The 16,459-nt window shown below is 39.8% G+C and overlaps 1 protein-coding gene across 4 annotated transcripts in view; it reads left to right on the top strand.

Annotated features, from left to right (window-relative positions):
* Positions 1-16,459, top strand: part of LOC126457215 (ATP-binding cassette sub-family A member 7-like) — a 594,847-nt gene that overhangs the window by 535,810 nt on the left and 42,578 nt on the right. For all 4 annotated transcript variants that reach the window (XR_007585450.1, XM_050093334.1, XM_050093335.1 and 1 more), the window contains 3 exons: positions 10,497-10,694; positions 11,879-12,013; positions 14,795-14,991. Coding sequence is in view for 3 of the 4 variants with exons in the window: in XM_050093334.1 (XP_049949291.1) it covers positions 10,497-10,694; positions 11,879-12,013; positions 14,795-14,991 (530 nt within the window). In the remaining variant the exon portion in view is untranslated. The remainder of the gene's footprint in view (positions 1-10,496; positions 10,695-11,878; positions 12,014-14,794; positions 14,992-16,459) is intronic.

The raw sequence follows: 16,459 nt of genomic DNA, 5'->3' as shown, positions 1-16,459 counted from the left end.
AAAACCAAACTTTGAACATCTTAAGATTAGGCAGATTTGTGGATTTTTTCCCATGGAGGAAATGCAGTGACTCCTAACACAAACCATGCATAGTTATTAAGTGCTAACAGCAGCCAAGTCACAGGCAGTGCTAGTATTAACAAATGTAACAAATATGTATTTCTGAGCCACCAGCGTTGAAGGATTTTCCTCCCTTTAATGTGCAAAGTGAAGAATGGGGTGGTCACCAGATGACTGCAGTTACATTTTGCAGCTTCCGAAATTTCAGACATGACAAGAGAAAGACACGTTCTTGCCTTGAAATCTTGAACTGTGTTAACTAAAATCAAAACTAGAGCCACTAACAAATCTGGTAAATTTTGAGTTGCCTATAACATTTTCTTTGTTTCAAGAACATTTTTCAATGAAGAAACATTACTACAGCTGGGTTAGACCTTTTGTTACACAAATAGAGCCCCAGACAATTTTATGCAGACTGGGCCACTGACCAAATCAATGTAATTCTAATTTTGAATGTTAAATTTTGCAAAAGTACACTGAATCTGTAATGTTATAGTTGTTTTACCTGTGATTTGGAGGTGAAAAACTACACAGGATGTAATAGGATCTGTGCCTGGTTGAAAAGTTTTGTAGATTAAATGACTCTCCATCCAGTCCAGATAACGATGACTGTAGGAGACCTGGAAATATTAATGATAGATCCAAATCAATGTCCCCCACAGGTGAGAGTATTAAAATCCTAGTAGATAACTGCAGAAGCATTTGCAACAAAAGCGCCAGAGTTTGAAGTGCTCCTGAAAAGCAGTGAAGCTTGCATAGTAATAGGTACAGAGAGCTGGTTGAAACCTGAAGGTAACAGCATCGAGATTTTTAGGGTAAGTTCCTACTACCCATCACTTCCTGATGCTACCGAAAACTTCAGAGAAAACTGTGTTCACTTGTAAAAATGTTCCCCAATCATACTGTAATCACTGGTGCAGACTTTAATTATCCAACAATCAATTGGGAAAATTGTAGTTTTGTTAGTTGTGGACATAACAAGACATCCTGTGAAACATCAATAAATGCCTTCTCTGAAAACTACTTAGAACAGATAGTTTGGATCTCCACTCATGATGGAAGTATACCGGGTGCGGCACTTAAATCCAGATAAATTTCAGTTTGAATTTCCCTCCATATTGCAGCTCTGACAGAGGTTGTGACTAGCATTCTTGAAAGCAGTAAGAACCTCAAAATGGCCAAGATGTAATGAACAAATGCGTAGTACAACTGAAGAGTCACGATTATATTACTGGTTACAATAGTGTGGCCAAGTATAATGTTTTGGAGAAGGCACCGCTAACCCGGCTAGGAAACCTCATTCGAGGAAGCACGAGTCACGAACTGCAGCAGACATTGAAAAGGCTCAGGTGCTGATTTCAGAGGACCTGACATCAAAGGAGTTTTGGCCCCCAAATAGCATGGATTTGAACCTCCTTGACTACAATGTTTGGAGCATAGTTGAAAGAGTTACCAATAAGATGAGGAACCCTAATTTCACATCTCTGCTATTGAAGCAGCATTTGCGAATAGTGACAGCACTATATTAAAGAGTGTGTACAATCTCTTCAGGATAATATTGGAGACAGTAATTCTGCCTGATAGAGGTTACATCGAATAATGTTACCACTACTTATATGTAAAAGGATTTTCATTTGTATTTTGTTTTAATAAGTTTGCTTTTAATTATTAGATCTAATGGCAAGCAATAGACCTGACCTCTTTGAGGATGTCCACATCAAAACTGGTATCAGTGACCATGAGGCAGTTGTAGCAACGATGATCACAAAAGTACAAAAGGCAACTGAAAGAAGTAGAAAGAGAGAAATGTTCAGTAAAGTAGATAAATAAACAGTAGTGTCACATCTCAGTAGGGAACTTGAAACTTTAAGCACAGGACAGGAGCATGTATAGGCTTTATGGCTCAAGTTCAGAAGAGTAGTTGACCATGCATTGGATAGATATGCACCCAATAGAACAGTTCATAATGGGAAGGACCATCCGTGGCATACAGTTGCTGTAAGGAAACTTTCAAAGAAACATGGACTACTGCTTAACAGTGTAAAACAAAGCATAAGGCTGTAGACAGAGAGATGCTGAATAAAACGTGTTTGGCTGTCAAGACAATAATGCATGAAGCCTTCAACGAATACCATCACAGGATATTGTCAGACGATAGTGGCACCATAGTTAGTGTCCAGTGATTCATGATGAGACAGGAACTGAAATTGAGGGTAGCAAAGACAAAGTATAAAAGCTTAACTCCATTTGTAATGTTCCTTTGCAAAGAAAAAACCAGAAGAACTGCCCCAATTTAATCCTTGTACCACAGAAGAGATAAGTGAATTAAGTTTTAGTGTCAGTAGTGTTGAGAAACAGCTGAAATCGTTTATATTGAACAAAGCTCCAGGGCGTGGAATCCCTATCAGATTCTATACTGAATTTTCAGCTGAGTTAGCTCCTCTTCTATCTATAATCTATCATAGATCTGTTGACCCAAAAACTATTCACAGTAGATGGAAGAAAGTACAGGACACACTCTTTGACAAGAATGGTAGTACAAGTGATCCACAAAACTATCATCCAGTATCCTTGAAGTTGATCTGTTGCAGAATCTTAGAATATATTTTGAGATGAAACATAGTGAGGTACCTTGAAGAGAATGACCTCAATTTCAGCTAGCATGGATTTCAAGAACATCAGTCATGTGAAATCCAACTTGGACTTTTCTAGCATGACATGCTGAAAGCTTTGGATCAAGGCAGTTAGGTAGACACAATATTTCTTGATTTCTGCAAAGCATTTGACTCAGCACCACATAAATGCTTATTATCAAAAGTATGATCGTATGGAGTATCAAGTAAAATTTGTGACTGGATTGTGGATTTTTGGTAGGGTGGATGTAGCAAGTTAACATGGATGGAAAGTTGTTGACAGATGCAGAAGTTACTTTAGGTGTCACCATGAGAGCGTGTTGGGACCCTTGCTGCTCATATTGTATATTAGTGACCTGAAGGACAATAGTAAGCTCAAGACCTGCCCCCCCTCCACTTGCAGGGCCATCCGCACTGCCACCCACGCCAACCCCCAGCCCGCACGCTGTTCGTTCATTTTGTTCGTCAGCAGTCAACTCGACTCAGTCGAGTTATCGAGTAGTTGTACTATCCCATGTAGCACGCATGTCCGCGTCATTTTATTTTATTTGTTTCTGTGTGACACATAGATATCTAACACATACGTATGAGAAAAGTCGCAGCCATTATAGTGGTCTCGATACGTTATTCTGTCTGACATTTGTTCGAGAAAAGTAGCGAATATTATACTGTTGTCTTGTACAGAGAACCTTCGATACATAGCATTATAAACCTGGACTATTCGCCGAATAGGAAGCAGCTTTACATTCAGAAGCAGAAATATTAAGACTGAAGAATGAATGTAAGCAAAAACTCTTAGTTGTAGCAAGTGCGAGTGTGAAGGTTAGTCAAGAGTGAGAGTGATCAGCTGATTGTGAAGTATTAATGATAGTAGTTCATAGTAATTTCTCAGTAAAAATATTGTCTTGTATATGTGTAATCAGTTTGAATAAAACTTTGTATTGTCTTGTATATGTGTAATCAGTTTGAATAAAACTTCCTTAAACTTTGTATGTGACTTGACTATTCTTTATTACGGTAAAAGTAAAGGTAGCTCAAGATATCATTAGCACTCCCTCCTTGAGGTTTTTCTGTATCTGGCACTGCTTCATGGTTGCTTGCAGAGTATAGATGTAGATGTAGAAGTAACGTGAATAACTCAAGCCTCTGAATCTGCTCGTACAGACCAGAGTTTACTTATGACAGATGGAGACGTTGCAGCAGTTATTTCACCCGCTTCTGATCTTACAAAATGTCATGCTACATCCTGTGGGGCTTCCATTTCTCCATGGCCCAGACACTACTGTAAACAATCAGATGAGCAGCAACAGGTCACATCTGTGGTAGTGCCATTGCCCGGCTGCAAGCACTGCTTCCTACACCATGAGCAAAGCATAAGCCCCCATCAATGCACTACATATGACAGATCAGCAATGGAACCCCAAGAATTAAGTGCAGTCGATTTAGCTGTGGTCAGTAGGGGTGAATATTGGAGACAGGAGACATAGCTGCATGTTATGCACAAAGTGAGTGAGGCTGTGTATTGTCAGATCATTGCAAGTGAGAGCCACTACGTCACGTAACATTAAGTGGAAAGCTGAAACAGTCGAATCCATATCCAAGTCAGGTGGGAAACACACCAATTCATGTTGGTCAAAGGTGGGTCATGTTGCATGAGGAATTGGGACAGCGCAACTGCACTAGTGTGTAATGTAGTGACATTGTGTATGGAATAGTAAAAATTAGACAAGTATGGCACACAGGGCTGGAGGCAATGGATGGTCTGGTAAGCGACGCTTCGGACCAAAGACGGCGAGTGGCGATGTGTGGAATGTGACAAGATTAAATTTCTGTCCATAAAGGAATAATTTAAATTTCTGAACTGCGTAGGTGATGACTTCCATTCAATTTGAGAGTAGTAGATAAGGTCTTAAAATCATTATGTGCTCTATATTTATGGGTCATGTACTGTGGGGGGAAGCATTCGTCACTGCCACCAGCGGCAGGCAAGGGATGTATATTGTCGAGCACGTTGCTCACCTAAGGCAATCTTTCAAACCATTGGAAGTTTGTTGACAGCTAGGTGACCATTTGAAATGTGCGCCTTGGTATTGTAGTTGGTTCAGTAGGTAAGAATGTTCCGCTAGTTTTGCAATGAAGAGGCCATAATAGCTGATTTTACTCAGAAACACTTGTAACTCTTTTACATTCGTTGTTGGCTCCATATTTCCATATTGTTAATCACTACTTCATACCCTCCATCATTGAATTGAGTCTATTGGCTGAGAGTTTGATTCACAAATATGTTGAGGCAAATTGCAAGAAAGAACACTTGGGCAAGTTGAATTTGAGTCCTTCTGCTGCCAGCCTATAAAATGAGAGCTCGAGATTGGGACAGTTGCAAGATGTATGTTTTAGCAGCTCCACCACAAACATGTCTCAACCTGCAGGAATGAACCAAGTGAGTGATAAAGTGCAGTCTTCTCAGAACACAGTTCAGCAAAAACCTGTGTTTGGTGGCAAACACACAGTGAAGTTACTGCTGCTTAACACTAGAGCTGCTGTGACCTTGCTAAACCAACCAACTCACGTACTTACATTTAGGGTCACCATCCTTGCAGGCAGCAAAGACAAGCCTTTGGGCTTACCGTCATGTGCACCTGCAAGGGGAAACTAAATTATAATTACGTCACTCATCCAGTAACCTTCCTTGTGGTAGCTAACACCAAAGTGGGCGACATTTTTGGGTAAACTCTTTCCACCCTTTTAGTGTTTACAGTTCATGACATTAAATGGCACATGCCATGCAATCCAAAGAGCTCTGCACCACCATAAAGACTTTTGTGACAGACATTCTCAAATCTTCTCACTGGGATGTTAGGAAATGGTTTTGAAGCTCTTAAAGTGATGGCTAGCGTATACTCTTTTAAAGCTCACCCAGTACCCCTGGCTGTAAACAATGTACTCAAAATGGAGCTTGACAGACTCACTTACAAATATTTGTTAAAGCCTGTTCTGCATAGTCAGTGGACCACTCCACTGGTAACCTTACACAAGCTCAACAGTGCTTTGAGACTTTGTAGTAGCTTCAGGTGACAATAAATGCACAGGCTGAAGTGCAAACTCTTACCATTTCTGGGTGAACTCTTTGTAAAATTAGGCCATGACACCTTTTTCAATAAAATTTACCTTGCAGAGCTTTGTTTAGAGATTCCCTTGTCTACAGCATCATAAGCTTACATAGTGCTCAGTACACCTAAAGGCCTCTATCGTTGTAGTCGGTTATCTTTTGGAATCTCATTAGCTCAACCCACCATAATCCAACATTTTATAGGTCAACTATTACAAGGTATTCCTAACTGGCAGATACCTTGATGTCTTGGTTACAGGAGTGACTCCATATCCAGAGGACCACCTTCAAAAAATTCAAACTCTTGGTTTTTAAAGGCTGGCAGCAAAACGACTCAAATGCAACCTGCTTAAATGTCCTTTTTTGCAATTGCCCTTGGCATGTTTGGAGATCAAACTCTCAGCCAGTGGACTCAAACCAACAGTAGAGTATGTTGCAGCATTTGACAATACACAGTCACCCATGAATGTAAAAGAGTAAATGAGTTTCTGGGTAAGATCAACTATTATGGCCTCTTGATTGCAAGCCTAGCTGAATTATCTTACCCACTGAACCAGCTACAATCCCAAAGTGTGTATTTCAAATCGTCACCTTGTTATTAATAAACTTTCCATGCTTTGAAAGATTGCCTTAAGCAGACATCGCACTTGAAAACATGTACACTTGTTCGCCATTGGTAGCAGTGACCGATGTGTCCCACCAGCCATAGCGTATGTGCAATCCTGTCCCATAAATACTTCGATGGCACGTAGTGCACTATGCTTCTACAACCTTATCTGTGTCCCAGCAATGCTAATCTCAGATTGAATGGGAGGCTCTCATTATCATCTGTGCAGTTCAAAACTTTAAATTATTCCTTTATAGAAAGAAATTTCATTTTGTCACGGACCATTGACATTCGCCTGCCATCTTTGTTCCTAAGCATCGCATACCAGACAAGACCACCCACTGGCCACCCGCTGGCCACAGCACTGGGCATTGTACATGTCTAATTTTCACTATTCTATCCAATATTGTGTAGCTCCAGTACACAGCAATGCAGCTGCACTGTCCCACTTCCCCATGGGACTTGATCCAGCTTTTGACCAACGTGAATTGGTGTGTTTTCAACTTTATCTGAATCTGGATTCAGCCATTTCAGCTTTCCCCTTAACATTATGCGATGTAATAGCCACCAATTGCCGAGGTCCAATATTATGCTGCCTCACTCACTTTGAGCACAGTTCTGTTGCATATCTTGGTCAAGGACTGCTGCAGTATCCTAATTCCCCCTCTCTTCAGCCACAAATACTGTGCCTCCTACACCTGCCCACTGAGCAGTGTTCTGCCTGTGGGTCACATAAAGCTGAGCATCCCCAGTTGTCCTCTTCCTGGCTCAATAATGTGGAGCCTAGGGAGCATATTTACCTAGATTTTGTGGGCCACTCACTTAGATTTTGCTGGGCCATTTTTGGACTCCATGGGGTTAACTGTGACTGACTCCTTTTCTTGCTTCCCCTTTGTGTTCCTCAGATCCCAGGATACTTCTGCCACTACTGTCGTGGGCTTGGAAAAACTTGCTTGTGCAAATTTGTGTGTGTGTCTTCTATTTCAGAAGAAGGCCTTTTGGACATAGCTTAAATGTATAACAGTCATTTTGTTGTGCCTTGTCCGCAACTCAGTGTCTCCTCTATAAGGTGAGCAACACTCTATCCTTTTCATAATATTGTTGTTATTCATGTTGTATTTTCCGTTGTTTGGTCATAGTTAGTTAAATAGGGATAAAAAGGTATTAACAGCAGTGTCTTACAAAACTCAGTTCATGTTCAAAGGAATCCTCTATATCACATTTAATCCATTAACTTCTGGGATTGTGGTCTCTCGTTACAATGATATTTTAAGCCTGGATAACAATGAGCGAACTAACATCAGGATAAACAGCATTCTCTTAGGAGTAAATGGTAGACAAATATGAGCAAACAGCATCCGGTCATGTTTGGTTCACAAATATTCAGTCACTTTTCACCGTGGCTCTGACATTTCTGTGAAAGTTCAAAAACACAAATTTTCTGTCTTCTTCTATGTGACTTTATTTGCTTTCTGAATAAAACAAATCCTGTCTGTTATTATTAATTTGTTTGCTCTATAGTGCATAGAATTTTTGTAGGGAGAAACAGTCTAGAAACAAACATATAATCTCAGTGTGTGCAAGCTTTTGCCCAAAATTCTCATTCTGTCAAGTTTCCATCCATTCCCCTTGGTTTAAATGCTCATGGAAGACACAAAGTAATAGAAGTGATTGGCAGAGAGTGACAGCAAATTGTTCACTTATGCTCATTCACTCATTTTGCTTCCATTCACTCTAGTGTAGCCAGGCTTTAGAACACAAAAATGAACTAAAGTACTTCCTGTGCAGGAAGCGCATTGGCACACAATATCTGCATGTAAAAGCAACAAAGTTTAGGGAGGAATGAGTGCTAAGTGCTTTTACTTGTACCTGATGTGTTCAATCAGCTTAATTCGAAACACAACTCCGTAATCTTTTTTCTTCCTTGATGGGAAATCTAAACAGTTTCAGTACAGGATTTATCCATCATCTTCTTATACAGTCGTAGTTGCAGACACTTAGCATGATGACTCAATTTACTTGCAATGCTAGCTGAGAAACAGCTGCACTTCACACGAAGTGGTAAGCCACTTGGGGCTGCTTGTGCTTGAGGAAGATATGCCACAGATTCCAGCAGCTACACTATGTGATCAAAAGTATCTGGACATCTGGCTGAAAATGACTTACAAGTTCATGGCGCCCTCCATCGGTAGTGCTGGAATTCAATGTGGTGTTGGCCCACCCTATCCTTGATGATAGCTTCCACTCTCGCAGGTATATGTTCAGTCAGGTGCTGGAAGGTTTCTTCGGAAATGGCAGCCCATTCTTCATGGGGTGCTGCACTGAGGTGAGGTATTGATGTCAGTCTGTGAGGCCTGGCACAGAGTCGGCATTCCAAAATATCCCAAAGGTGTTCTATAGGATTCAGGTCAGGACTCTGTGCAAGCCAGTCCATTACAGGGATGTTATTGTCATGTAACAACTCCGCCACAGGCTGTGCATTATGAACAGGACTCAATCTTGTTGAAAGATGCAGTCGCCGTCTCCGAACTGCTTTTCAACAGTGGGAAGCAAGAAGGTGCTTAAAACATCGATGTAGTGATAGCGCCACGCAAAACAATAATGGGTGCAAGCCCCCTCCATGAAAACCACAACCACACCATAATACCACTGCCTCTGAATTTTACTGTTGGCATTACACACACTGGCAGATGATCTTCACCGGGCATTTGCCATACCCACACCTTGCCATTGGATCACCACATTGTGTACCGTTATTCTTCACGCCACATGTTTTTCCACTGTTCAGTCGTCCAATGTTTACGCATCTTACACCATGCGAGGAGACATTTGGCATTTACCAATGTGATGTGTGGGTTATGAGCAGCTGCTCAACCATGAAACCCAAGTTTTCTCACCTCGCACCTAACTGTCATACTACTTGCAGTGGATCAGCTTGGAATTCCTGTGTGATATTCTGGATAGATGTCTGCCTATTACACATTACAACCCTCTTCAGCTGTCGGTGGTCTCTGTCAGCCAACAGACGAGGTCGGCTTGTAAGCTTTTGTGCTGTACATGTCCCTTCATGTTTCCACTTCACTATCACATCAGAAACAGTGGACCTAGGGATGTTAAAGAGTGTGAAAATCTCATGTACAGATGTATGACACATCACCTGACCACGTTCGAAGTCCATGAGTTCCACGGAGTGCCCCATTCTACTCTCTCACGATGTCTAATGACTACTGAGGTCATTGATACAGAATACCTGGCAGTAAGTGACAGCACAATGCACCTAATATGAAAAAGTATGTTTTTGGGAGTGTCCAGATACTTGTGATCACCTAGTATGTGTTGTAATTTATTGGTTCTTGACATGTGTAGGAGTGTAATGCTGTTGGCACCTGGTGATTGTTGCCAGATGAGGTTTGTCCACCAGAGCTGTTGTTTGACCAGTCCAGTTCTTACATGATGCCAACGGCCTTGCTGCAATGGTAACACTGGTTCCTGTCAGATCACCGAAGTTAAGTGCTGCAGGGCTGGGCTAGCACTTGGAAGGGTGACCATCCGGTCAGCCGAGCACTGTTGGCTCAAGCGGGGTGCACTCAGCCCTTGTGAGGCAAACTGAGCTGCTACTTTATTGATAAGTAGTGGCTCTGGTCTCGTAAACTGACATATGGCCGGGAAAATGGTGTGCTGACCACATGCCCCTCCATATCCACATTCAGTGGTGCCTGTAGGCTCAGGATGACATGGCAGCTGGTCGGTGCTGTTGGGCCTTCTGAGGCCTGTTCATATGGAGTCTAGTTAGTTTATTTAGTTCTTACGTGATCTGCAGTTTAACTCACCCTCGCCAAAATTGAGACATTGTTTGAAGACATCTAGTGATTGCTTTAAGACTTACATTTCCGAGTTATGAAATAAAAACAAAATATTTCCTTGTTTGAAAGGTGTATACTCCAATATATTAAGGACCTGAAGGTCCCGTACTAATATTTTGACTGTGCATAATTTTTAAAACATTACTTCGTGTACTTTTTATAGTAATATGAGTAAGAAGCAGTTGAACTGTGCAATCTTATAAATAATACATTTCAATTTCTAGATTCTGACTGGCGACATAGAAATGACTTCTGGAGAAGTGTTTATTTGTGGCATTAATATTGACAGTGGTATGGCTCAAGCTCAGAAGCATATTGGTTACTGCCCTCAGTTTGATGCACTTGATCCTCTACTAACACCAAGGGAACATCTGGATTTGTACAACCGTTTGCGTGGTACACCTGACAGACTGCAAAAACAGGTTCGTGTCTGTATATCTGTGGTACTTTTATACATATTAATTCTACTTCTCAGTTGACAGACCACAAGCACAAAAAATGTGATTGATATGAAGGGGGCTGAAGTATATTTCTAGATTCTTCATTTAATACTGGTTCTTGAAATTTTGTGAGTAGAAATGACAGCATTTCCACCTTGCACTGTAATTATTATTTATTTTCCGTTATTGGCCAGTTTTGGCGATCATGTCATTTTAAGGCGATAGTTGACATGCATAAGGACAAACCATCCAGCCAATAGCATATTGCTGGCAAACCTAAAACTTATGACAATTATTCCTGTATATAACTGATATAGAAACAGTTTAAAAGTAGTAGTAATAGTAGGAACAATAGCACTCCCCGTTTATGTCAAATATAATAAAATAAACCAATATTGTACTGGCAATCATCAAACAAGAATCAGATCAGCAACTAAATGCACAGTGAGACATTGTTATCATTCATGTCAATAATTTGATATAGTCCTTATCTAATGGTCTTAGGTAGAATTTTATATTAGCTAAAATATGCACAACCTTCCAACAAAACTCTTCTTCCTCTACTGGAAAACACACCAGATACTTAGAAATAGAACCTGTTATATGTGTTAGCCTGTGAACAATTGCCAACAGCAGTGTGTACACACAGGAACTATCACCTACTCAGGCATGATAAACAGTTGTAGCAGTAGAGATATTATCATTGCTATCCTGTATCCTATAAAAAGAAGAGCTGTGAATTACTGGCAAGTTTTGAAATCTGCAAGGTTGTAAATACTCGGAAATAGATTTCAGAAGGGGAGCATTAAGGTAGTTACCGAATCTCGAAAGTGTTCAAATAATAAATGTCATAGGGAGCATGTGCCCTTGTGAAGAATTGCTTACCTCTACTGATTTAATTTGCTTTGCCACTGGCACTTCTCACATTTTTTTCCTGTTTGCTTACCTAGACATGTTTTACCTACATCAAGTTATTTTGATTTTCTTATATTTACTTATGTATTTTCTTCGTGGTTGTTTCCACATAATCTCTCTTATGTACTGATATTAGCTGACATGGCCAATGCAATTTTATCTTTGTTTATCATAGTTAGTTTTCAATTTGTAAGGCTATATTGGATATTAAATTCTTTAACTGCTGAGAAACTGATTATTTATGTTTGCAGATGGTGAATATCGGACTTCAAGAACTAGAACTATCCGCTTACCAAGATAGACTTGTGGGAACATTATCAGGAGGCAACAAACGAAAACTTGCTACAGCAATAGCATTAGTTGGTGAGCCAGCCCTTATTTTTCTGGTAAGATCCATATATTTTTTTATCAGTTTTTACATTAGGACAAGAGTCCTCATGAACTGTAAATGCCCTAGGAAGAAAGATTAAAGTTAAATGTCTAATCCATGATTAGGACATTTGAGACAGACCATAAGCTCAGTTTGGCCAATTATAGAGGTTAAAACTGGATGTTCTCTTTCCGAGAAATCACCTTGGCATTTAGCTTAAGTAATTTAGGGAAATCACATAAAAACCTTAAAATGATTTTAATGTAATCAGATAGATTAAAATCTACTCACCAAGTGGCAGCAGCAGAACACTGATATAAGAAGGTGTTGAAATTTGCAAGCTTTCAAGCAGTGGCTCTTTCTTCTGGCAGAAGTGTTGAAGAGGAAGCAAGAGGGGTGAAGGGAAAGGACTGGTGAGGCTTAGGACATGGGGAGAGTCAGAGATCAGAGGAGACTTACCAGATGGGATGAGACTCCCATCTGATAAGTCTTCCCTGACACTGGGTTCAGGGTGACTTTTCTGAACTCTCTGTTTTGTGAGTAGATTTTTTTATCTAACCAATTACATAACATATTTTCAAAAATTGGTTATTTACTTTCTGTCTGCTTGTACTTGAATCTCAGTGGAATATTTCGAACAAAAGAGAAAAACAAGTAGAACGGATATTCAAAAAGTTGATTTGTTATGAGCTAATGGGTATGTTCTGGAAGAAAAACACTCATCTAGAACTCATTGTTATATAGACACACTCTGTTGTAGTGTTTATAGCCACTACAGTTTCAATACAAACTGAGTGTGACAGGCTTGGTTATCAAACCACACCAATTTTAAAGAAAATGATGCCACTATTCTGTAGTGAGTGGTGATGTGATGAAATGGAAGCACTGTGGTTCTAGCAAAGAATTGACATGTAGTCACAGTTGGTACCTTCTGAGTATGGCTAAGGCACTGTGCCAACAGTTAAAAAAATGAATGTTTTCAACTTCAACATGACAGCACTCTTGTGCCTTAATTTCAGGCTGTAATTGAATGAGGCTGCAATAAAATGGTTTCAAGAAATGGAATTGTGTGTATAAAATCAAATAGTTACTCCAGGTCCTTTGAGTTGTATGAAATTATCAATTCTATAGTGCTTTACATTTCCAGCTGAAAACCTTGCAAGACGCCTTAACATCCCTAAAGACCTGTTGTCGATGCTGTAATATTAATGCAAGGAAAAATATTTGCAGACGATCACTTTTTATTAGTGAAAAATTTAGTGTATGATAGAGAGCTACATCGCTTCTAAGACAACTCATGTCACATGTTGTTCCACTTGAGGGTAACACTTAAATTACTAGGCCACAATATTATGAAAAGGAAAGATGCTACTCACCATATAGCGAAGATGCTGACTTGCAGATAGACACAACAAAAAGACTATCACAAATATAGCTTTCGGCCAGTAAGGCCTCCATCAAAATTAGACAACAAACACATACATACACACTCATGCAAATGCAACTCACACACACGCATGACTGCAGTCTCAGGCAGCTGAGGCCACACTCATCTGTGACTCAGCATCTCCACTTTATGGTGAGCATTAACTTTCCTTTTCGCAATATTGTTACATTCCATCCTGGATTTTCCATTGTTTGTAATTACTGGGGCAGGAACATAAGTGAGGTGTAGAGGAAAAAAGATACAGGCAAACAAGAGCACTAATTTCTAAACATAACAAAAAGCTCATTGCTGGTTGTATGCCTCATAAATACGTATAATGTTGATGAAATGCAAACAAGGAAGATCAGAATCAAAGACAGCTCCATACACTGGAGACGAGTGCTGGAGGTAGATGCTAGTTGGAGGTAGCTGCCAAAAATCCCATATTTTGCTCTCTGGGCACAATCACCTAATGGAAGTGATGTACTGTTTCCTTCCTCTGACATGTTAATAGTATGTCTGTGTTGTGTGGATGATTATGATAAGTGATTGTTTGGTGTGGTATTGTGCCTGTGTTGTTAAGTATGAAGGGGAGGAAGAGAGTGAGACCCAGTGCTGGCAAATAGCATACTCCTCTTGAAAAGCACCAAGGGACTTGCTGAACTTAATATCCCTTCCGATGGACAGATCACTACCAATATAGCATATCTTCATTCCATGAGACACTGAAAAGAGGTTTGGAATTTAATCCAGGAAATTAGTGCAAAGTATAATTGTGATGAACTGTACCAGCACTTCTTTTCCTCTTACTGGCCAAAAACAAGCAATGAAAATTTCTTGTGCCACCCAAATTTGAAATGGCTACCTCTGAGACAAATGCCACAGCCAAGCACTAGCAATCTTAACTACAGAGATGTGTCTCAAGAATTATAGCATAGTTGTTTCTCTTCTTTGTATCCTCTGAGTAAACTAAAAATGTTATGCAGATTCAGTACCAAAATATAATTTTTTTTTTGGGGGGGGGGGGCACTCTTCACACTCTTCATTAAGTTTGTCATTTTTATTCTTACATGTGATATGCTCAAGCAAGATTTTCAGTGAATATAAATATTTGGAAATTACAGGGCATACAAACCTACAGGCCAAGATGAATTCTACTTACACTCTCTTTACAGTCTGATGTTAGTAGTGCATTTCAGTGAATAGGCATCCAAATAGGCTGTGCGTCATTTGCTACATCCCATTGGATTTTCAAAAATTTTATTGATTGTGACCTCTATTGTCTCTCTTTATGTTACCAGTTTTTATTATGATGAGAACTCAATTGCAGAGGATGTTCTGATTTTTTTTGATTTTTTTCAATATTTTAAGGATGAGCCAACAACAGGAATGGATGTAAAAGCTCGCCGTTTTCTGTGGACATGTATACAGCGAGTGGTTCAAAAGGGCCAGTCTGTTGTCTTGACATCACACAGTATGGAGGAGTGTGAAGCATTGTGCACTAGACTTGCCATAATGGCAGATGGACAGTTCACTTGTTTAGGGAGCCCACAACACTTAAAAAATAAGTAAGTTCCTTCTCATTTTGCTGTAATAGATAAATATTCATTTATTCCTGTAAATACAGTGCTTTGAACCAAAGCGTTGATACCATTTTAAGTGAAGTATATTATTCATAAAAAACTGAAACTTACAAATGCTATCGGGAAATAAGTTGTGCAGATAATATATGTTGTGCACTTTGAATGTGCACAACCTCAAATGTTGCACTGTGTGAAAAGCAGTCAATATTTCACAATCGGTATGTACACAAGCCGGATTTGGAAATTCCTTATTCACTGAGACTTAGATTTCAGAAAGTTTATTAGAAAGCTATACCTTTTTTTAAAACATGTCTATCAAGAAATACACAGCTCAGCATATTACAACACTGTATTTACTTTGATGACTATTTAGTGTTAATTAATCATAAATGAGATAGGATACCTTCTAAATTCCTTTTCTTTCTGTAAACAACTTTCCAATGAAACTGCAGTCAGATAACAATAAAACTATCTAATAATCAATCCTAAACAGACTTATCATCCATACTCATTTTGATTGCTTGGAAACCAATTTTAAATTATTGCAAGGCTTGGACCACACCCATTCCTCTACCCCAACTCAAGCTATGTCCCCCCCCCCCTCTCTCTCTCTCTCTCTCTCTCTCTCTCACTCTCACACACACACACACACACACACACACACACACACACTCACGTCATTTTCTTCTTCTTTTTTTCATATATAATGTGATACACAACTCTGATACAGATCTGTTCATGTAAAATGTCAATGTTTCATCATTGCTTAGGTTTATGTTTCATAGGAGACAGAATGGACATACCCTTTGTTATAGAACTATACTTAAAAAGTCAATCTGATGTCCAAATCAGACTTTGTATTCACCACTGGATAGTTAGATAACAGTATTCTTCACAAGCTTAAAAATAGTTTCAGCAACACTATTTTGATACTATATTCATGCTACCTAATTACTTTCTGTAGCATCACAGCACTCGAATTTGTATGGATATGAACTTTCTGGTGTGTAACATCACAACAGTAGAATATGTGTGGAAATGTACGTGCCCAGACTACGGCAGCGTATTTTGCCACAGTTACTGCAACAACCAGTCAGAATCCAGGTTTCCAGCGCCATAGAGCCGTTGCTGAGAGATGTCGTCTGGACTTCCAGTCCACTTCTCATGAAGTTTACAACTGCCCATTTTCTATGTGGGAGCTGGATTCTGCATTGTCTGGAGCTCGTGACACATCCCCTGGTCACGACAGGATCCATTACAGTATGCTATGGCACCTCACAATGGGCAACAAAGAAATCCTCCTCGCACTTTTTAATGCCATTTGGGCGTCGGGTCACTTTCCTGACGCGTGGCGTGAGGCTATTTTAATCCCTTTTTTAAAACCTGGGAAAGACCGCACGAGCCCAAGTAGCTACCGTAGTGTTGCCCTCACTAGTTGCATAGGGAAGACCTT

This window comes from Schistocerca serialis, chromosome 2 (genome assembly GCF_023864345.2).
Source record: "Schistocerca serialis cubense isolate TAMUIC-IGC-003099 chromosome 2, iqSchSeri2.2, whole genome shotgun sequence".
In the NCBI taxonomy this organism is placed as follows: Eukaryota; Metazoa; Arthropoda; class Insecta; order Orthoptera; family Acrididae; genus Schistocerca; species Schistocerca serialis.
This window is presented reverse-complemented; position numbering and strand designations above follow the sequence as displayed.